The 21,782-nt window shown below is 41.8% G+C and overlaps 1 protein-coding gene across 2 annotated transcripts; it reads right to left on the bottom strand.

Moving 5' to 3' along the window:
- Positions 1–5,685: 5,685 nt before the first annotated feature.
- On the bottom strand, positions 5,686–12,862 carry LOC311118387 (arginine and glutamate-rich protein 1-B-like). Of its 2 annotated transcripts, XR_014611805.1 has the most exons (5): positions 12,315–12,862; positions 10,243–10,468; positions 7,738–7,821; positions 6,599–7,184; positions 5,686–6,296 (listed from the first exon to the last, which is right to left on the bottom strand). XR_014611805.1 is itself a non-coding variant. In XM_084193188.1 (4 exons), the coding sequence occupies exons 1-4, from the start codon at positions 12,644–12,646 to the stop codon at positions 7,020–7,022; spliced, it is 807 nt and encodes a 268-aa protein (XP_084049314.1). In that variant the 5' UTR covers positions 12,647–12,862; the 3' UTR covers positions 5,686–7,019. The 2 variants fall into 2 exon arrangements, 1 of the variants encoding a protein (XP_084049314.1); XM_084193188.1 differs by having other exon boundaries at positions 5,686–7,184.
- Between the last annotated feature and the right edge of the window lie 8,920 nt (positions 12,863–21,782).

The following is a 21,782-nucleotide window of genomic DNA, read 5'->3' as shown; positions in this document are numbered from 1 at the left end:
GCCTCCATTTGAATTCTAATTATTGACATTTTACGATTTTCCATAATTTGGTGAAGTAGGCCTGACTATTATTGACCAAGAAGAAGTGGGGCATAATATTAATTCCAAAGTCAGTTTGGCTCAAAATGCTATAACCACATCTTGTTGAAAAGCAGTCGTTCTCCCTGGTGTGCACAATTTACCATTATGCCATCTACAGTAGACACACGAAAACTAAGAAACTTAAAAATACCTAGCATTCATCATCTCCCTATCAACAGAGGTTTTGCATCGCCTATATGTCTAAGTTACCACCATCACCCCGTGCGCGGCCGTCGGCGCAAACCGGCATCTCAACGCAAAATCACCCCATTAAAATGGATGTCAATGAGCTATTCTATCACTTTACACATTAAGGGTATTACATCTATCATGTCAGGTTGCCTATTTCTATAGAAACCTCTGTAATAAAATAACGTGACAAGCCTTATTTACAAAGGTCACCGCCAGCGCTAAATAGTGTATTTTTGGACATATTTTCCCGTGTTGAATGAGTGCGGGCGACGCATGCTTCACTTACTTGGTATTTGTTGTGTTCCAATATATGGACTCCAGAATTATCGCCCGGGACAAGTTCACCTTGCACGCAATTAACAAAACTCCAAAATAATATCTCCACATCGAGTCCCCCATTATTGCTGTCTTCGGGGAGGGTCACAATCCGTTCCGAAATGATATGTTCAAAAAAAAGACGTGAAACGCACAAGAGAATGACCGAGGCAATTAGACTCTATATCCCGATCAAATAAGCTAAAAAGGGACGAAGAAGCGAATGCGTAAACGGATCAAATGTTGAGCATCTCCAAGAAAAGACCTGGTGCGGAGTTAGTCCCTTTATAAGAGCTCCTCGGGAATACAAAACCAGAGGCGCACGGCAGTCTTTCATACAGTGAGAGTCGAGAAGAGAGCGCGTCGATATTCTCCCTCAGTGAGCAGACCTTAGCACCGGGTACATTCCTCACAACAGAAAGGCGACCTTCGTCGCCGCCGATGTCCACTTCCACAAGCGCAGACGCAAATAGCCTAATAAATCCCCCGTTTGTCGGGTTCTAGGTAAACCAGCCAAGGTACCAATCCAAAGTGCGCGAGCTTCTCTCGAATAGCAGCAGACAAGAGAGAACGGCTCGAGATATAGTATTCCCCTTTGAGCTGGTGGTGTGCAAACTGGCTGCAAATGAACTGTGGATGAGAGTAGAAAAAAATAAGAAAAAACGATGATATCAAATGAACAAAAATAAAGATCAACTATGAAAATGAAAGGAAACAAATCAACTCAAATGAAAGTTATCATACTATGGGTCCCTTTCAGTTGCAAAATAATTGCTGTGGTTTGAATCCTGCAGATCCGAATGAAATGCTTGGCGAAAACGTAGGGATGCTTGAATGCTGCGCCGAGCCTGGATTGCAAGTAACTGCAAGTGACCGCGACTCGGAATATTTGGCAGAGCTTGTTCTACAGTGACTCCTCCCACGTTGATGTTCATTGGGCAGATCTCCGAAAGTCAATAGGAATACTCCTGTCAATCAAACGAAGCAGCTCCGCAACTGGTTCAACTGCAAAACAGCAGTATTAGCTAATGGTATAGAATTGGAGTAAGCAGTCGAATCACGTTATATTGTATCAATAGGCCTAGTGCATTGACCAAGATAGATATTTTATCTAAAAAACGGTCTTTAAAATAAAGTGCAATAGAAGAAAAAAAAAACATGTAAAGTGCAATAGGTTATGCATGACACTTATACAGTACACTGAGAACATCACTTTAGGCAACATGAAGTATAGGTCTAACCTTTATCATACTATAGGTGAAGTGGTAAAATTACCAGGGGAAATGAGAATTGGATCATGATCTGTAATAGCCAACCTCTCACATCGGAAGACTTTATGAAATTATCGGAACACTTTATGAAATTCCTACATTATTATAAAAATGCCCCCCCAGAAAGTCGACACAACATGCACGACTATTTTCTACATGTGCTTTTGTCAAATAGAAATATTCCTAATGTGAAAATGTATCATAATGTACATCAGATTATATCTAAAATGTCCCATATTAGGATCCACATTGTGCGCCTCACACGACATCGCATAGAAGCCAAGTTTTTTCCAAAAGGCAACAGCGCACACTAGCGGATGCGCGAATGAAGAAGGGTGAGTCAAAGTTTTGAACCATCGAATATTTATTTCATGATGTTTTTATGCAAATGTTTGATTAACATTTACCAATAAGTTATTTGAAGAGTGATTCTAAATCTTTATTAATTTATCATCAACAAAGATGGCTATTATAAAACACAAATCTTTGTCTTATGGTTTCAGTGTTTGATTTATTTCCAACTGCAATTCTTTATTTTATTATAATTATTATAATTAGGCTATTATAATAATTATTATTATTATGTTATTTCAAGTTTACCACCACCAGTCCACAACAATGTGATATGTAGATAATAGGCCTATAGAACAAATGTATTTTTTATGAGACTCACCTAATGTAACCTAAAATGTACTTTGTAGACTAACCCGGTAAATTGAGACAGCTCAAGGTAGCCTGTCAGTTAGTTTAATGGACGCTGATTTGATGAGTCATTGCAACCCACACACCTTTCCAAACTAAATTAGGCCTAGATGTATCAGTCCAAACGTGTGAAGTTGACACTTTTGAACAGTTTAATTTAATCAGTGGTGTATTTAAGGCTACAATTGCTTATTGCACTGTTTGTTTAGCTGATAATCAACGTGGTGAAGTCGCACTAGATAGATAATTGGGGGTCAGGGTTCCGATCCTCTTGACTGGAATCAACACACCGCAGTGTGACTGTGACAACCTTACCCGCCAGGCTACACAGTTAGAATGCCCGCCGTCGAGTTGATGTTTATTGGCGAAAATTAAGAGCATTAGATAGGCTACATTCAAATGAAAGATGAATGAACGGTTAAGGAGGAATAACAAAAGATCGAGATAAACATGTTAATGTAATAAAGAAACGGATGCCAGCATAAAGTGCTAATGTTACACTAAAATAAATTAATTGTTTCTTAATTGTATGGGCCTAACGTTTCTTGTAAAGTCATCAAATAAAAAGTACAGCCTATATAAGACGCTTAGCCATTTTACCTTCCCTGAATACACAATAGGAAGAGTGTCCTGAAATAGTGTCATGAGTCCAGATAATATCCTGCCTTCGGGAGAAGAGAGGAAGCGGTGAGTTCCTCAGTCTTAAAAATACCCCCTTACCTTGCTAAAATAAGCCGTGAACGATCGGTAATGACTGCTCTACTCTTTTCAGTCAGAAAGTCTAGCAAGGGATTGGGAAATACACACAACCTCTCTTCAACACATTGGCTGAGAATCTGAATACTGCCTTACACTTTTATAGCACATTCAGCTTCAAGGAAAACGAATTGTAAGAGAAATTTGAGAGTTTTGTGAAGCCTATAATAATTGAATTTGTCCATTGTGAAATAGGCCTCAGGTGAAAGGTCTTATTGCATAGGCCTAATAATAATAATAATGCATCTGTTGCCAGGATTTATGCCTCCTTACAATATCAAAAAGGTTTACATTAAAACACCAGATTAGGATTATTATCATATGTAGTTTAGCTAGAATAAGTCTCTAATCAAGGACGTATAGGCCTTTGAAAACGTTCAAACTTTCCATCTGTAATTAGCCTTGAATTGCAGTACTAGGCTATGAAAAGTCAATAAAAACAATAGGCCTAAAGCATTGCGTTGTTAAAAGAGCACTAACATTAATATAAATAAGTGTGTGACATTGTAAAATATCTTTCTCTAAAACTATATATAGTGGCTTAAACTGAATTTCATGTGAGGCTATCACTGTGGGTATCTGTCTGTAAATTGCTGGAAAACCTGTTTGGCAAAAATATTTGGCAGAAAATAGACTACCAATTAAAAAGTGTGTGTTGCTTTTATCTTTACATCAAATCAAATCAAACTGTATTTGTCACATGCGCCGAATACGTAGACCTTACCGTGAAATGCTTACTTACAAGCCCTTAACCAACAACGCAGTTCAAGAAAGAGTTAAGGAAATATTTACCAAATAAACTACATTAAAAAATAATAAAAAGTAACAATAAAATAACAATAACGAGGCTATATACAGGGGATACCGGTACTGAGTCCATGTGCGGGGGTACAGGTTAGTCGAGGTAATTTGTACATGTAGGTAGGGGTAAAGTGACTATACATAGATAATAGACAGTGGGTAGCAGCATTGTAAAAACAAATGTAAATGTCAATAGTCCGGGTGCCTATTTGATTACATAGCCTACGTATTAAACAAAAAACGAATAGACTTGATGTGGCTATATGCTCCATATTTTCTCACTTGAAAGGCCTTCTAACCAGCGGGACTGAGTTCTCATGGGCCGTACCTTTGTTTATTCAGTTGCTCCTTAGTGTTACCAACTTAAAACGGAGAACATCGCAGGTCCACGCTGAGCCTTTATCGTGATCAAACGGAGTCCTGCTGAACTCCCTATGCACCCTGTCGCTGAAAGCACACTTGCCAGTGAAAAGTGACCTATAGCCTACTCTATTATTTCCCAAAGTTTCCCCGGACCTAATGCTTCGTTTCAGCGATGATGGGCACGTTCAGTTGTGTTACAATAGTGTCATATTTGTTTTGGCACTTAGTTTCTGTGTGCGTGTGCGATAGAGAGATCATCACTGTCACTTTTTTACCCTGGATGGCTATATAGTCGAGGTTCCAGCGAGGGTATGATGGTGGTTACTCACGCATGGACGGTCGCGTTCACGTCCAAGGTTTGTAATGTCAAATATGTCAGTTGAATCTTGGGGCAAGAGGTCCTGTAATGCACCTGGAAGTTCAGTGACTCCGACACTCCCGTCAGGTCCCTTCTTCCAAAGAAGTCACCTGAGTAATTACAAGCACATTGTTGACTTGACATTGATAAATAGGACCCACAGAGAACGTAGGAGTCACTGACAGATAATTGATTTTGCTACTATATTGTGTAATAACTTGCTGACAGCTTCAAGATTTTGCCAATACTTTCATTACTGTATGCATTTTGACCGGACAGCCTTGCCATTAAAAGGGATCAAATCAAATTATCCAAGCCACGCGGAAATTACGCATGCATTCAAAGGTGTGAGGAACAATAATTACCATGGGCCCACAGAATAGTTGAGAAGTCGATGTTCAATTAAATTAGCCAATCATGAACCTCAATTTACATGACTGCAAATACCAACTAATTGTCCAAATACAAACTAATGTATTTTTAAAATGCAGTGCAAATCGCAACCCTCCTCTCAAAAATATCTAAACCATTAATTTTAATTAACAATACCTGTTATTCTTTGACAAGTAAATATAAATGTTATCATATACATTACTGAGAGGTAAACAGGTTTAACTCTAAAAAGGGGTTACAAACTGTAATCCTGCTCAAAGGTAAAATCCCCTGGAAAGTGTGTGTTGGATCATGTAAGGAAATCCATTAGCAAAAAGTGATACATTGGCTGCATCTTCTGCACCTACATTTTTTACCAATCAGATATTTTGCCAATAATTGGACAAAAGATCAGAATTGGGCTGCATGTGTAAACTCAGCAATTCTGAAATAACCATAGACTGAAAACCACAATCAGAGTTGTACGCATTCAATGGATTTATTGGTGAATTGTTCAGTTCCAATTAACACATCAGGAAATTACCACAAGACAAGTTTCACTTACTCAAGAAGCCCCTTAAACCTACCAGAGATCAGCCAGTCAGACATACTGTCACACACACACACCCACACACAAGTCCAAACATGCACATACACCTGGTCAGACCTCAACATGTAGCTAGTCAATCTTACCTGGACTTGGACATCCTTTACGAACCAATAGTCATTTGAAGGGGACCCTTTTAGGGCGAGGTTAATATACTACACCAAAACGAAGGAACAGAGGTGCACTGGTCGACCGTCTACTTTACTTGAGAGCACAATTCACTCGGCGATTGCACAGTAAGAGTTCAGTAAAATGATGCAAGATTATAAATCCCTGTCGCTTTGTCTTTTGTTGTTGTTGTGTGGATTCATTTCATACATTTATCTCACAGGAGTAGGACACCAAATCACAGCGATTCTAATATTACATCATACAGGAAACGTCTGCCACCCTCCACTCCCCCCTCCTGACCATGGATGAGAAGCATCATATCCTGTTCCAACCCCGGAGCGGCTCTATGGGCAGTTTGGGAATTGGCCTCGGTTCACCTGTGCAGCAGTGCATCTTTGTTCACATGCTAGGTTGTTCTATTTGATGCTAATCTATCGAGGAGCAAAACATTGTAGAAACGTCGTAAAAACGTGAGGATCAATCATCAGAGCAGATGTGAGGTGTAGGGAGGTGGAAGACAATTCTGTCAGCTAAAGTGGAGGTGACTGTGTGCTTTACTGCGTATGCTACCCCTGCCTCGTCAGCTTTCTACATTAGACACACATGGCACAGGAAAACCCAGGCCAACTCCCAAACCGCCCACAATATTGTAATGAGCTTCAACTGGACACACACACACGTTATGAGTTTCTATCCTAGCTTGCTTACTGTTCAAAGTACGACCTAAGTAAGGTGAGGACCAAGTAGTGACAGCTTTCTATACGACAGTTCAAATCCTTAAAAATGGAAATAAAACCCCCCAAAATAGCAAACAATAGTCACTGGGGGGAGGGGGCGAGGAAGGGGGAGGTCAGGGAGCAAAACAGTCAGGTGTTTGACGGTGTGCGGGCCTCCCTCCCTCCAAGGCTTGGTTGGGAAAGGTCTGTAAAGCAGGGCGGTGAATGACAGGAGAGGAGCCATGCCTCTTCCAGCGCCGTGGGCTGCCCTTCGTTCAGCCTTCCACACTTAAACACACAGCGAACGTTCCAGAGAGGAGGAGGAGGAGAGCGCTGGGGGGATGGAGGAGTGCAAGAGAGGAGGGATGAGAGGATCATTCGGTGGCCTTGAGGGAGAAGGAGAGCTTGGGCCGGGACTTTCCCTTGCCCAGGATCATTTTCTGCTCCTCCTTCTGCTGCCGCTGGCGATCCTGATCCAGCTTCATCCTCTCCTCATGAATCTTTCTCTGCTCCTCTACGATACGCAACTGCTCCTCGGCCTGGTGGAGAGACACACACAGAACAACGGGGTCAGTTTAGGATAGAGAGATCCTGCAGTGCCAAAATGCCACAAACTGTTTGCTGTTACTTTGATAAACTGTTTGATATTAGCCTTGAGATTTTACTATAATCTGTTAGTTTTTTTGTGTGTTGCTTTTTGCCTTGTTTACTACAATCTTGGCGTGTCCATGTCGTGTCCAAATCAAATAAATCTTACAAATTAGTTAAGTGCCAGGCAGAATATAAACAGGCAAGGGAAAAACAATGATTGTTAAGGCTACTGATAACCATCAATACAAAGCCTATGCCAGCATGCAATACTATGTTGTACTTGAGTTGTGTTTCTCATAGTAACCCTGGAAATGTACGTCAATCACCTCAATTTCATAACAAAAATGCCAACACCACTTTTGCATGAAATCTACGACGACCACGTATTTCAATATCAACACAACCACATTTCATCGTAGAATTGCCCCGTTTGCATTTGGGGTTTGGGAAAGTAGCTAAATATATTTATCTTTGTACAGAACAGAGGAGAAGCAGACATACCAGCTTGGCCTGAGCGTCGGCAATCTTGCGGTTATTCTCCTCCAGGATTTTCTCCAGCTCCTCCCGTTTGGATGTTTCTTCCTCCTAAAGGGGTGACACGATGGCATGTTAGCGCACGCACAGGCTACGGCCGCACAGCATCCCTGCACACACACGCACTCCCAAACATACACACACTTACACATCATTGACCTCTCTTAACATACACACACATTGGCACACTCACTTGTCTTCATCCAACCACAAAGGAGTCTGCGCAGGCTCTCCCTCGCACATCATAACCACTCTTTCCCATTCTTTCACGCAATCAACCGGAATGCTTTTAGAATACAGGAGAACAAAATATATCAAAAGGGAAAAATAACCCCCCTTTTTTTCTCCCGCTATTCGTGACAATACCCTCCCATATAGGAATCACTCAATCACACCTTTAGCCTTCACTGAATCAATAAGACATTAAAAGGGAAACCCACTCGGCACACTCATATAATAGATAGAAAAACAGATAGAAAAAGACAAACATTCTAAAAAATCTATTTGCCTCTTTTTCTTATCATCATCATCATCATCAATAATAAAAGAGAAAAAGGATACAAAAAAGGAGTGAATAGTTTTGGCTCACCAATGTACGTATACCTACGCATTTTCCTTGCCTGTGTATCTACACAACTGGTGAAAGCATTCGGCATTAAACGGTTGAATATTTACTGTCTCGTCCAGACTGTGTCCCCTGCAGAGAGACAGAAGCGCTCCTGGGGAGGGGGGGCTGCCATACGCCAAACACGCCCGGCCCGCCTGTGGCCTTCCTCTTTAAAACTGATCTCTGTACTGCTAGCCTGCCGCCCAGCTTGCAGTGACTCTTTAAAGCCGCTCTCAGCTCAGTTCACATCGAGACAACATAATGCAGCAGCAGAGTACAGTGGTGTACAGTACAGTGGAGCAGAACAGTGTGGAGGAGGAGGGCTGAACACAGTACAGTACATGAGTGAGCTGGGAGCTGTCTGCAGGCCAGTTCAGGTCAAATGGTGTTAAAGAAGGTGGTGTTAACACAAGTTGTGTCCAAAATCAAATCATGAACAAAAATAAAAACAACCCTAAGGAGAAGCAATTCATGAGGACGTCACAAAGAGTACATTTGTTTTTCTCTCTCTTTAAAACGAGTTAGTTTCAACACAAAAAAGGAATATTAAATAAAAAGAAGAGGGTTAACAGACAGGGATAGACCAGAGATTGTTGACCTTGCAAACAGGAAACTGGAAATGGAGGTCCGTCATTGTTATGTATTCCAGAGCGGATGCCTTCTAATGGGAGCTTTTCAAAACAAGGATTATTAGGAGCGGGGAGGATGATAATATCAACTTTATAGGACACACTAAACTAAATTGTGTATGTAATTGTAGCCTATTAAAACAAAATTCATTCAAAACAGAAAGCGGCCTCCCTAGTGTCTAAGTAATTCTTACCCTCCCTCCTCCCCAAAAAGTATGTCTAGGATGTGTAGGGGAGAGGGAATCTGAATAGGAGAGATGGGGGAGGGAGAGCTCAGCGAAGCGCGCTGGGGCCACATTTCTCACCCGATTAGTACCGAGCCACTGGCCGATCCCTGTTTGAGTCAGGGTCGCTGGGCATTGGCTGCTCCTCTCATTCACATAACATTATGACTGTACAAACCACGGCCCTCATTAATGAAGCCTGGAGAGAGAAGAGGGGGTGGGGGCTTCCGCCTAGGCCCAGCTTCAGCATCTAGTCTACTCAGCAAAGTGAATGGCCTCAAGAAGACTACAGTCCACACTAGCTGCTAGAACAAGAAATAGAAAAAAGCAATTGGGCTAAAAGGGACTGATTTGTCACTAATAAGCCAAAGCTTCTCATCCCCATTTGTTTCTGGGTGGGTTGTGGTTGGGTAAACCTGTGCTCGCTGCCTACCTGGGGCAATAAAAATGTGCACTGAATGTTGGACACAAACAGAGAAAGTGACTGATAATGGAATGTCAATTTGAAAAGAGCTCTTTATTAGAGATGTAAAAATGAGACATTTACAATAATTAAAATAAAAGTTATGAATAATTCTGAATAGGAATGTATGAATGGGGAAGGAGGGAGATTTATGAGAGTGAATAAAGGGATGAAGTCTAAATTCTCATGTCTGCCATGGCAAAAGTCTCACCTGAATCCCCCAGTGTCTTACTTTGACTGTCAACTGTCAAATATCATCCATTTCTCTTTCAATCTACCACTTTTGAAAACTGAGCTCTTGCCCTTTTATCGCTCAATGTACAACTTTTGAAGCTCACAGAACTCTATCACCCATCCCACCTATCATGTACTGAGCTTCAGCCATGGCAGCACTGCGCTACCCTCTCACCCTCCATGTAGAAACTTGTGCCATGACCAGTTCGGGGGGGGGGGGGGGGGGGGGGGGGATCCCCACTTGCCAGAGAGGGCAGTAGTGGGGAGGGGTAGAGGAGGGGGGGGGGGACTGCGTTCCCAACGACTGAGCGTTACCTCTCTGGCCTTCTGGGCCTGCAGCTCGGCATGCCTCTGTCTCTCCAGCTCCTCCAACAGCTGGCGCTCCATGATGCGCTTGGCCTCCTCCACACGCCGCAGCACCTCCCGCTCTATCTCGTCCCTGCGTTTCTCCAGCTCCTCCTCCACCCGCTTGGCCACCAGCTCCTCCACGCGACGTGCCGTCTCCTCCTCGATCAGCTTCTCCTCTATCTCCACCTGACGGCTGCACGGCAGGGGTGGGGAGAGAAAGAGGGGAGGGTTGCTGACATGGTAGCAAATGTGACATGACATGATCAATGCATATTCAGTTACCGTTGAATCAATGTACCCTATAAGTCAGATTTCTACAGAAACAACCTCTGGGAGTTGTGCATTTGTAAGCTTATCAGGGTTATACAACAATTTTTTATATAAAATGTTTTTATAACTTTGTGTTTCATTGATTTGGGATTGAATTGCAGCACATGGCACTATGGAATATGTACTAAACATGCAACGTGTGTGGACAAACAGATTTGCCCTATTGACTACAGACAGAGGCCCTGGACAACAGGAGATAAGAGGGAGTCCTGATGAGATAAGACATCCCCCCCCCCCCCCTTTCGTGGGAGGAAGTGAGCGTGTCCAGAGCAGCAGAAGACTGGGGGGTAAAGCTAGGTGTGGGTCAGTCCAAAAGGCATGCCCGAGGGAAGTCGGTTCGTGCACATGAACACAAGGCATGCATTTAAACCATTTCAGCTGCCCTATCAAAAGGATGTGATCGTTGTCACATTGCTTCAGGCACGACTGAAAACACGACACTGTCCCTTGCTCTGATTTAATTTGGTTTAGTCAAACACAACAACCAGGAAAGCTAAAACCGGGGTCTTTGCTTATCTGGTGTCCATGTCTTTATTGGACATTGTGTGGCTGGTTAAGTAGCCCTGTGGTTAGCCAGTAAAAGGCCACACAGAAGACCAGGTGACCACTGTGTTGTAGGTATCCGGTGTCAATCAGCCACTGGCCAAAAGGTGCACAACAGCTGCTTTCCCCAGTCTTTCTTTCTCTGTCAGACCAATATTGCCTGCCTACAAACAACAGACAGGACGTGGGCATTATGCGAGGTGCTCGCTGAAGAAGAAAATATGTACACCCACAGACACCTACTACAAAAGTAGTCTTCCCCCAAACTGCACTATAAATTGTGTGACACCTCAGGGGTTTGCAATGTGCAACAAGCATGGATAATGCAGCAAGACAAGTGAAGGAATTTTATTGAGAAGCAAATATAACAGAGATGAAGGTGTCTGGTTGTTCATCGTTACATTTCCGGACTGGACTGTAGCTTATTATAAGTCACTCACTCAAAATGCTAATTTTGACTGACATTAGTAAATCTTAGTGTTGCTGGGGCCAGATGAAAGTCCTGTGGTTGGACTTCAGTGGTTGAGAGCCAGAGGGGCATACCTGACATTTTTCATTTGACAGGTGAGCAACTTACTGTAGTTGACGCCCCTCCCTCCCCTTTCAACTGTTTCATTTAACCAGTGATTAGGCCTGTGTTATAAATATGAAATTACATTTTATTAACTCCATTTGGCAATAATGGTCACATAAGCCACAGCTTGGAGGCAGGATCTATACTGTTGACAATGTTTTTGAGGACACGTAGGTTAGCCAGATAAATCACTGTGTCGCATCATCACTAGATCGTTGAATTGTGATGCATGAGACATGACAGGCAATGTATAGTTACTAGATGCAAGATAATGGAATGTATACATTTCAAATACTTTTATTAGACTAAAGAGGCAAGTGAATTGCAGGCAAGTGCCTCAATTAGTTAGCTGGTTGGCTAATGGTGCAGGCACTAGTGTTGCAGGCTTGCATAACAGATTTGGGCCTCCTCTCCCAAGACACGTAGCTAACGTTAGCTAGCCAGTTTACTAGCTTGCTAACTAACGCCTATGCCCGAGTGTATGGACGGATCTGTTAGCATTGTAGCTAACTATCGACTGTGTAGCATGAGAGTATTAGCAAGCTAGTTAGCATGTCTTGCATATTGGATAAAATATTCAGTTACGACTCACATCTTCCTCTGTCTTTCCATCTCGACCTTCTTCTCCTCCTCCTCTTTTCTCTGTTTTTCGTCCAAGGCGCTTCTCTTGCTCAACGTCCTGCCGAATATGTCGATTCTCTCCGGCGGTGTGACCGCTCTCTCCCTTTCCCTGCGGGTCGAGACTGTGGCTGACCGGGAACGTGAACGCGACTCTCTGCGCCGGTTCCTCTTCGCTTCACGGGACTTGGATCGCTTCTTGGACCTCTCCTTGTCCCTTGAACGCGACCGGCTCCGTTTTTTGCTGTGCTTGCTGCTTTTGGAGTGTTTGGAACGGGACGAACTGCGACTCCTCGAGCGACCCATGGCTAACGTTACCTCCTCAAGTCGAACGTTCCCAGTTAGCTAGTTCTATCGTTGGAAATAGCACAATAAATAGCACGGTGTTCCTCTTACACCTCACTACCTGCAATATTTGCTCAAAGTGTATTGCTAAAACACTCGTATGTCTCAAAAATATTCATTCAAACGTGGTTCTTATTCTGCCCTAATAACTTGCGGCGCTAAAGCAAGATGGCGACTAGCTCCTTTTTCCCACAATGCAATGTATTCGGCCCATTTCGACTATCTTCGGAATGAGCTCGTGCCTGCCTCGCCTGTGTTGAGTTGACCTCACCTGTGCTATATGCAGCATGATGGAATTTTGGTTAATAAATAATCAAAACATTCTTACAAAAGAATCAATCAAATCAAACTCGTTTGATAACATCAATGAGGTAAATTGACAGGAGTGCGGTCAGACAAATTATGTATATAAACCCTGGATTGCTGATGCTATGTATTGGCCATTGAAATACTTTTATTTTTTTTACAGTATATGCTTTGAAGCCACCGGTCGGCCATATTGGCACTCCCCAGTAGGCTCAATCCTCCATAGGAATGAATGGCATTCTATAGTATTTCAATAGAAGGGTTGGTTGTTTAGCAACAAAGCCGATGTGTCATCTATGGGGCAAAATAAACTGAGTTGGCATAGATTTTTGACAACATGTAAACTATATTTCATCTCCAATGTTTATTGAAAACATAAATGTGCACAATGAGCACTTGTTGTCTCTCAATTATCATTACAGTTGTTGGTTAGCTAGCTAGCGAATTTCAACCATATTAGCATAGTCAGTCAAAACACCTCAAAACAAGACATGGTATCAAAAATAAGATAAAACTAGTTGAAACGAGCCACCTACGATTCCCCACATGGCAGCTTCTTGTCATTGCTGTTTGCTACACACATGAACTTCTGCCCCATTGAAGCGTGAGCATCGTTTTCGTGATGTCAGCTAACCCGTCTATTAAATGTTTCATGGCCAAAATTACATGTATTTAAGTATTTTTGTTGTTTTAGTGGGGACAGTAACATTAGTCATCTCAATTATTATTTTTAATTTTTTTCATTTTTATGTTTAGCTCACAGAATATAACTGAAATGTATGCATTAAGGTGTCTGTAATATAATACATGTGGCAAAAACGAATGTAGACATTAATAAATGCATTTCTATAGCTTCCAAAATATTTGTTACACTGGTGGGGGAGTGCCAAGATGGAGGCACAGTGGCTTAAACACAGTGCCCCGTAAATAGCAATCTAGTGTACAGTGAGGGAAAAAAGTATTTGATCCCCTGCTGATTTTGTACGTTTGCCAACTGACAAAGACATGATCAGTCTATCATTTTAATGGTAGGTTTATTTGAACAGTGAGAGACAGAATAACAACAAAAAAATCCAGAAAAACGCATGTCAAAAACGTTATGAATTGATTTGCATTTTAATGAGGGAAATAAGTATTTGACCCCTCTGCAAAACATGACTTAGTACTTGGTGGCAAAACCCTTGTTGGCAATCACAGAGGTCAGACGTTTCTTGTAGTTGGCCACCAGGTTTGCACACATCTCAGGAGGGATTTTGTTCCACTCCTCTTTGCAGATCTTCTCCAAGTCATTAAGGTTTCGAGGCTGAAGTTTGGCAACTCGAACCTTCAGCTCCCTCCACAGATTTTCTATGGGATTAAGGTCTGGAGACTGGCTAGGCCACTCCAGGACCTTCATGTGCTTCTTCTTGAGCCACTCCTTTGTTGCCTTGGCCGTGTGTTTTGGGTCATTGTCATGCTGGAATACCCATCCATGACCCATTTTCAATGCCCTGGCTGAGGGAAGGAGGTTCTCACCCAAGATTTGATGGTACATGGCCCCGTCCATCGTCCCTTTGATGCGGTGAAGTTGTCCTGTCCCCTTAGCAGAAAAACACCCCCAAAGCCTAACGTTTCCACCTCCATGTTTGACGGTGGAGATGGTGTTCTTGAGGTCATAGGCAGCATTCTTCCTCCTCCAAACACGGCGAGTTGAGTTGATGCCAAAGAGCTCGATTTTGGTCTAATCTGCCCACAACACTTCCACCCAGTTCTCCTCTGAATCATTCAGATGTTCATTGGCAAACTTCAGACGGGCCTGTATATGTGCTTTCTTGAGCAGGGGGACCTTGCGGGCGCTGCAGGATTTCAGTCCTTCACGGCGTAGTGTATTACCAATTGTTTTCTTGGTGACTATGGTCCCAGCTACCTTGAGATCATTGACAAGATCCTCCTGTGTAGTTCTGCGCTGATTCCTCACCGTTCTCATGATCATTGCAACTCCACGAGGTGAGACCTTGCATGGAGCCCCAGGCCAAGGGAGATTGACAGTTATTTTGTGTTTCTTCCATTTGCGAATAATCGCACCAACTGTTGTCACCTTCTCACCAAGCTGCTTGGCGATGGTCTTGTAGCCCATTCCAGCCTTGTGTAGGTCTACATTCTTGTCCCTGACATCCTTGGAGAGCTCTTTGGTCTTGTCCATGGTGGAGAGTTTGGAATCTGATTGATTGATTGCTTCTGTGGACAGGTGTCTTTTATACAGGTAACAAACTGAGATTAGGAGCACTCCCGTTAAGAGTGTGCTAATAATCTCAGCTCTTTACCTGTATAAAAGACACCTGGGAGCCAGAAATTATCTGATTGAGAGGGGGTCAAATACTTATTTCCCTCATTAAAATGCAAATCAATTTATAACATTTTTGACATGCGTTTTTCTGGATTTTTTTGTTGTTATTCTGTCTCTCACTGTTCAAATAAACCTACCATTAAAATTATAGACTGATCATTTCTTTGTCAGTGGGCAAACGTACAAAATCAGCAGGGGATCAAATACTTTTTTCCATCACTGTATATACAAATCATTGGGTCAGACCTAACCAAATCATCATCCCACTGAATTTGCCAGTGAACTCCTGATGGAGGTCACCTGATCTTATGTTCCCCCAAATCAAATTGGAATTTTTCCACGTGATCTCTAACCAGGGCTGTGTTCAATACAAAAAAACGTAACGCAACGTTAAATTAAACGGAAACGGTGCTGTTCTGAACGACTAGTTGAAAAACGGGGAGAGGTTGGGTTGTGGGGTCAAAATGCAGTGCTGCACATTAAATAAGTCACTCATTGCTTCATACCGCACCGGCCACATCCACCAAACGGAGCAAACGTACCTAAAAGGGCGCGTTCTTCTGTCCAGGTGTTGCTGACACATGCCAAATCTTACAAAGTCTGGATAGGTATTTTAAGTATCAGCTAACCACATCATATGTTATAGCAATCTGTCAGTCGATGACATGGTCGATGACGTGGCACACAACCATGCATGCAACATCTGAGAAGTGGAACGCGACCAAAGTCTGTTCAAGAACGTTGAAGAACATTTTGGGGAAACATGTCATCATTCAGTACAAGCCGTTACACAACGTAGCAAACCTTTAACCGAACTGAATGCACAGACAACATGGCAGATTCAAACAGGAAGGATGACGGTAAGAGACAGAAGAGAAAGCGAGACATTTCATAGGCTCCCTTTTTCAGGTTCATATACAGTCAATGAACTAAGTAGACCAGACCCAGCTGCTATCACATTGGTGCCTATGGGAGAGCCACCCCTTAAAGATGCCCTATGCAGAAATCGCTTTGCCATTTCCAGGTTGATAAAATTCTAATAGTTCGCCAAATTTCAGTTTATGTGACAAAACAAGCAAGCATAGTGTAGAAAATCATTGTACCATCTAAACCACTGTGAAATATATTTTCCATTATAAAAAATATTGTATTTTTAGCTGTTTGAAGCTGGTGTACAAAGCTGAAATTAAAAGACGCAAAAACGAAACTTGAGAAGGTAAAGCATAGAAATAGCACAAATAGAACAGATCTACCGCTTCTTAGACTTGCTTTCAATGAGAGTGACAGATCTATAACCAGTGGTGTAAAGTCCTTAAGTAAAAGTACTTTAAAGTACTACTTAAGTAGTTTTTTGGGGTATCTGTACTTTACTTTACTATTTACATTTTTTACAACTTTTACTTTTACTTCACTACATTCCTAATGAAAATATTGTACTTTTTACTCCATACATTTTCCCTGACAACCCAAAGTACTCGTTACATTTTGAATGCTTAGCAGGACAGGAAAATTGTGTAATTCACGCACTTATCAAGAGAACAAGTGGTCATCCCTACTGCCTCTGATCTGGCGGACTCACTAAACACAAATGCATCTTTTGTAAATAATGTCTAAGTGTTGGAGTGTGCCCCTGGCTATCCATACATTTTAAAAACAAGAAAAGGGTGCCATCTGGTTTGCATAATTTAAGGAATTTGAAATGATTTATACTTTTGCTTTAACTTTTGATACTTAAGTATATTTTAGCAATTACATTTACTTTTGATACTTAAGTATATTTTAAACCAAATACTTTTAGACTTTTACTCAAGTAGTATTTTACTGGATGACTTTCACTTTTACTCTAGTAAATCTCTATTAAGGTATCTATACTTTGACTCAAGTATGACAATTGGGTAATTTTTCCACCACTGTCTATAACACACATTTCTATGTGAATTTGGTCGGGTCGCCCAAAAAGTGACATATTGCAACTTTAAGTAGACCTGAACTGTGACATTTTCCCCCCCAATGGTAAACAGCCTTTATGGGATATCTTCATTTATCCACCGTCTTTGATGTTGGTGCAAGCAGAATATTTTTTGGTGCTAGGTGGCGGAATCGTGTTATTGGAAACGAAGGCTATTCTAAGGGAAGCCCTTGTTGTGGCTAGATATGTTCAAGTGGCTTTGGGGCCAATTTTAGCATTTTAACTAACCCTAACCCAGTAAGCAAAATGACGTTGAAAATATGTGCATTTCAGGTGTTGAATGAAAGGTTAGAAGAAGCCTTTTCCGGACTTCAAAAATACGTCATTTACAGACATTGAAAATATGTATTTTTCAGTCATTGATTCTATGGACAAATTTCAACAGAGCATACATTCTCAATTAAGTAAGCATCATGTCACAATAATAGAGGAAAGAGGAGCCAACTGAAGATTGCAACAGAATATGTATTATTGCTCCCATCTGTCACATGCAATTATGTTAGCTTTTTCAAAAGCTTTAAAACTTGGCAGCGATTATGTTCCATGTAGTCCAACCAAGTTTGAACATCACATTACAGTACGGCTATTTAGTACAGTAGAGCACAGTAGAGTACAGTACGGTACAGTAGAGTTTAATTCAGTAGAGTAGAGTACAGTAGAGTACAGTGCAGTTTAATTCAGTAGAGCAGAGTACATTACAGTACAGTATACAGTACAGTAAAGAAAAGTAGGGTACAGTACAGTTTTGTTCAGTAGAGTGCATTAGAGTAAGGTAGGGTAGAATACAGTCCACTATACTTTACTTTTCTTTACTGTAGTCTACTGTACTGTACTCTACTGTACTGTACTGTACTTTTATTTTCTTTACTGTACTGTATTGTGCTGTACTCTGCTGAGCTCTACTGTACTGTACTGTACTGTCCAAACTTGTGAAACATAGATGTCTATGACTGGTTCAGATTTGGTCTGACCAAATCTGAAACAATTACAGACATCTATGTTTGGGCCAAATCAAGGCTGGCCCGGACCGGACCAAATCTGAACCAATTATAGGCGTTTATGTTTGGGCCAAATATACGCCGGTCCGGACCGGACCAAATCTGAACCAAACAGACATCTATGTTTGGTTCAGATTTGGTCCGGACTGGACCAAAAATCAAGGCCGGTCCGGACTGCACAAAAAAAAGACCAAGAAAAGACAGAAGGTCCAGGCAGGACCAAAAAAACGTCCTAATTCTCCTAACCTGCTACGTTAATTATCATAACCGGCTGCATAAGCTCTCCTAACCTGCTACGTGAAGTAACTTCTGTCCAGCTGTACTCCATCTAGCCATAACCGTGAGTAGATGTAGCCTATATTGAAATCCTTGAAATAACATGAATATACAATCAGGTGTTACAGAATAGCAAGCCTACCATCAGTGACGGGAGGTAGCAGGCCTAAGATAGGGCAATTAATTGTAGAACAGAAAACCAGCTGTGACAGAACCTCCAGGCTGAAATAAGCCTTCCTTTTTAGTGAAAGTTCATTCGCGACCAGCTCTTTTTGAGCTCTTTTGGTGAACGTTGGGAACTGAATCGCATCGATGGCTCACTGATTTGCATACTGCTACTACTGCTTTTTGAGCTTCAAACAACGATTATCTGCATATAGACGGGTTGGTTGTTTAGCAACAAAACCGACGCGTGTGCAACTATGGGGCAAAACAGACGGGGTTGGCTTAAATTGTTGACAACATGTAAACTATATTTAATCTCCAATGTTTATTGAAACATAAACACAACAATTCTTGCCATATTAGCATTGACATGAAGTCAGTAAAAACCACTCAAAACAAACATGGTATCAAGAACAAGATGAAACTAGCTGAAACGAGTCACTTACGATTCCCAACGTGTAGTTTCTTGTCATTGTTGGTAGCTATATGGCCATCTGGAATCACAACAACTCACAGACTTCTGCCTCATTGAAGCGTGCGCATCGTTTTCGTGACATTGTCAACTAACTAATCTATAAATTACAAAATCATTCTCTGAAGATGGTGAATCATCACTGCAGAAACAATAGATAGTGGGGGGAGCACATCATTCTGGTGCACACTCATTTTTGGAGTGCATAAATTTGGACAGGTAAACATTTATTTTGAACTTGCATATGAAGATCTGATGGTAGCCTACTGTTTTGGCTTTACATTACTAGAGATTTGCCATTTTAATGGTTATAGGTTGATTTTCAAGCATTTTGAATTAAGAGCCGTTTGGGAACCAAATGATGCAGTTCTTTTACATGAATGGAGCCAGAATGCTGATCACTCACCATTTTGAATCGGATGAATGTTACATTGTATCAGAAAGACAACAAAGTTGCTTGTTGCAAAAGTTTGGACACACCTACTCATTCCAGGGTTTTTCTTTATTTTGACTATTTTCTACATTGTTGAATAATAGTGAAGACATCAAAACTATGAAATAACACATATTGAGTCATGTATTAACCAAAAAAGTGTTAAACAAATCAAAATATATTTTATATTTTATATTCTTCAAATAGCCACCCTTTGCCGTCATGACAGCTTTGCACGCTCTTGGCATTCTCTCAACCAGTTTCATGAGGTAGTCACCTGGAATGCATTTCAATTAACAGGTGTGCCTTCTTAAAAGTTAATTTGTGGAATTTCTTTCCTTCTTAATGCTTTTTAGCCAATCAGTTGTGTTGTGACAAGGTAGGGGGTATACAGAAGATAGCCCTATTTGGTAAAAGACCAAGTCCATATTATGGCAAGAACAGCTCAAATAAGCAAAGAGAAAACGACAGTCCATCATTACTTTAAGACATGAAGGTCAGCCAATACGGAACATTTCAAGAACTTTGAAAGTTTCTTCAAGTGCAGTCGCAAAAACCATCAAGCACTATGATGAAACTGGCTCTCATGAGGACCATCACAGGAATGGAAGACCAAGAGTGACCTCTGCTGCAGAGGATAAGTTCATTAGAGTTACCAGCCTCAGAAATTGCAGCCCAAATAAATGCTTCACAGAGTTCATGTAACAGACACATCTCAACATCAACTGTTCAGAGGGGACTGTGTGAATCAGGCCTTCATGGTCGAATTGCTGCCAAGAAACCACTACTAAAGGACACCAATAAGAAGAAGAGACCTGCTTGGGCCAAGAAACACGAGCAATGGACATTAGACCGTTGGAAATCCAAATGTGAGATTTTTGGTTCCAACCGCCGTGTCTTTATGAGACGCGGTGTGGGTGAACGGATGATCTCCGCATGTGTAGTTCCCACCGTAAAGCATGGAGGAGGAGGAGGTGTTATGGTGTGGGGGTGCTTTGCTGGTGACACTGTCTGTGATTTATTTAGAATTCAAGGCACACTTAACATGCATGGCTACCACAGTATTCTACAGCGATACGCCATCCCATCTGGTTTGGGCTTAGTGGGACTATCATTTGTTTTTCAACAGGACAATGACCCAACACACCTCCAGGCTGTGTAAGGGCTATTTGACCAAGAAGGAGAGTGATGGAGTGCTGCATCAGATGACCTGTTCTCCACAATCCCCTGACCTCAACCCAATTGAGATGGTTTGGGATCAGTCGGACCGCAGAGTGAAGGAAAAGCAGCCAACAAGTGCTCAGCATAGGTGGGAACTTCTTCAAGACTGTTGGAAAAGCATTCCAGGTGAAGCTGGTTGAGAGAATGCCAAGAGTGTGCAAAGCTGTCATCAAGGCAAAGGGTGGCTATTTGAAGAATCTGAAATATAAAATATATTTTGATTTGTTTAACACTTTTTTGTTTACTACATGATTCCATATGTGTTATTTCATAGTTTTGATGTCTTCACTATTATTCTACAATGTAAAAAATAGTACAAATAATGAAAACCCCTTGAATGAGTAGTTGTGTCCAAACTTTTGACTGGTAGTGTGTATATATATATAAACTGACTGTATATACATAAACTGACTAATATTGAGGTGCACCCCCCTCAGAACAGCCTCAATTCGTTGGGGCATGGGCTCTACAAGGTGTCGAAAGCGTTCCACAGGGATGCTGGCCCATGTTGACTCCAATGCTTCCCACAGTTGTGTGAAGTGGACTGGATGTCCTTTGGGTGGTGGACCATTGTTGATACACACAGGAAACTGTTGAGCGTGAAAAACCCAGAAGCGTTGCAGTTCTAGACACAAACCGGATCGCCTGGCACCTACTACCATACCCCGTTCAAAGGCACTTAAATATATTGTCTTACCCATTCACCCTCTAAATGGCACACATACACGATCCATGTCTCAATTATCTCAAGGCTTAAAAATCTTTCTTTAACCTGTCTCCTCCCCTTCATTTACACTGTTTTGACTGTTTTGTGTGGCAACCAGGTGAGGAGTACAAAGACAAGGATGTCTTGCCTACAGTCAAGCATGGTGGTGGGAGTGTCATGGTCTGGGGCTGCATGAGTGCTGCCGGCACTGGGGAGCTACAGTTC

This window comes from Coregonus lavaretus (assembly GCF_964263955.1).
Source record: "Coregonus lavaretus genome assembly, contig: HAP1_SCAFFOLD_2675, whole genome shotgun sequence".
In the NCBI taxonomy this organism is placed as follows: domain Eukaryota; kingdom Metazoa; phylum Chordata; class Actinopteri; order Salmoniformes; family Salmonidae; genus Coregonus; species Coregonus lavaretus.
This window is presented reverse-complemented; position numbering and strand designations above follow the sequence as displayed.

What these genes read in the sequence shown, in the direction of transcription:
- LOC311118387 (XM_084193188.1), bottom strand. Translation starts at nt 12,646, where the DNA reads ATGGGTCGCTCGAGGAGTCGCAGTTCGTCCCGTTCCAAACACTCCAAA. An exon ending in ATGGAAAGACAGAGGAAGAT is followed by an intron (nt 10,469 to 12,314) that starts GTGAGTCGTAAC and finishes CCTGCCGTGCAG; the next exon opens with CCGTCAGGTGGAGATAGAGG. An exon ending in CCGACGCTCAGGCCAAGCTG is followed by an intron (nt 7,185 to 7,737) that starts GTATGTCTGCTT and finishes TCTCTCCACCAG; the next exon opens with GCCGAGGAGCAGTTGCGTAT.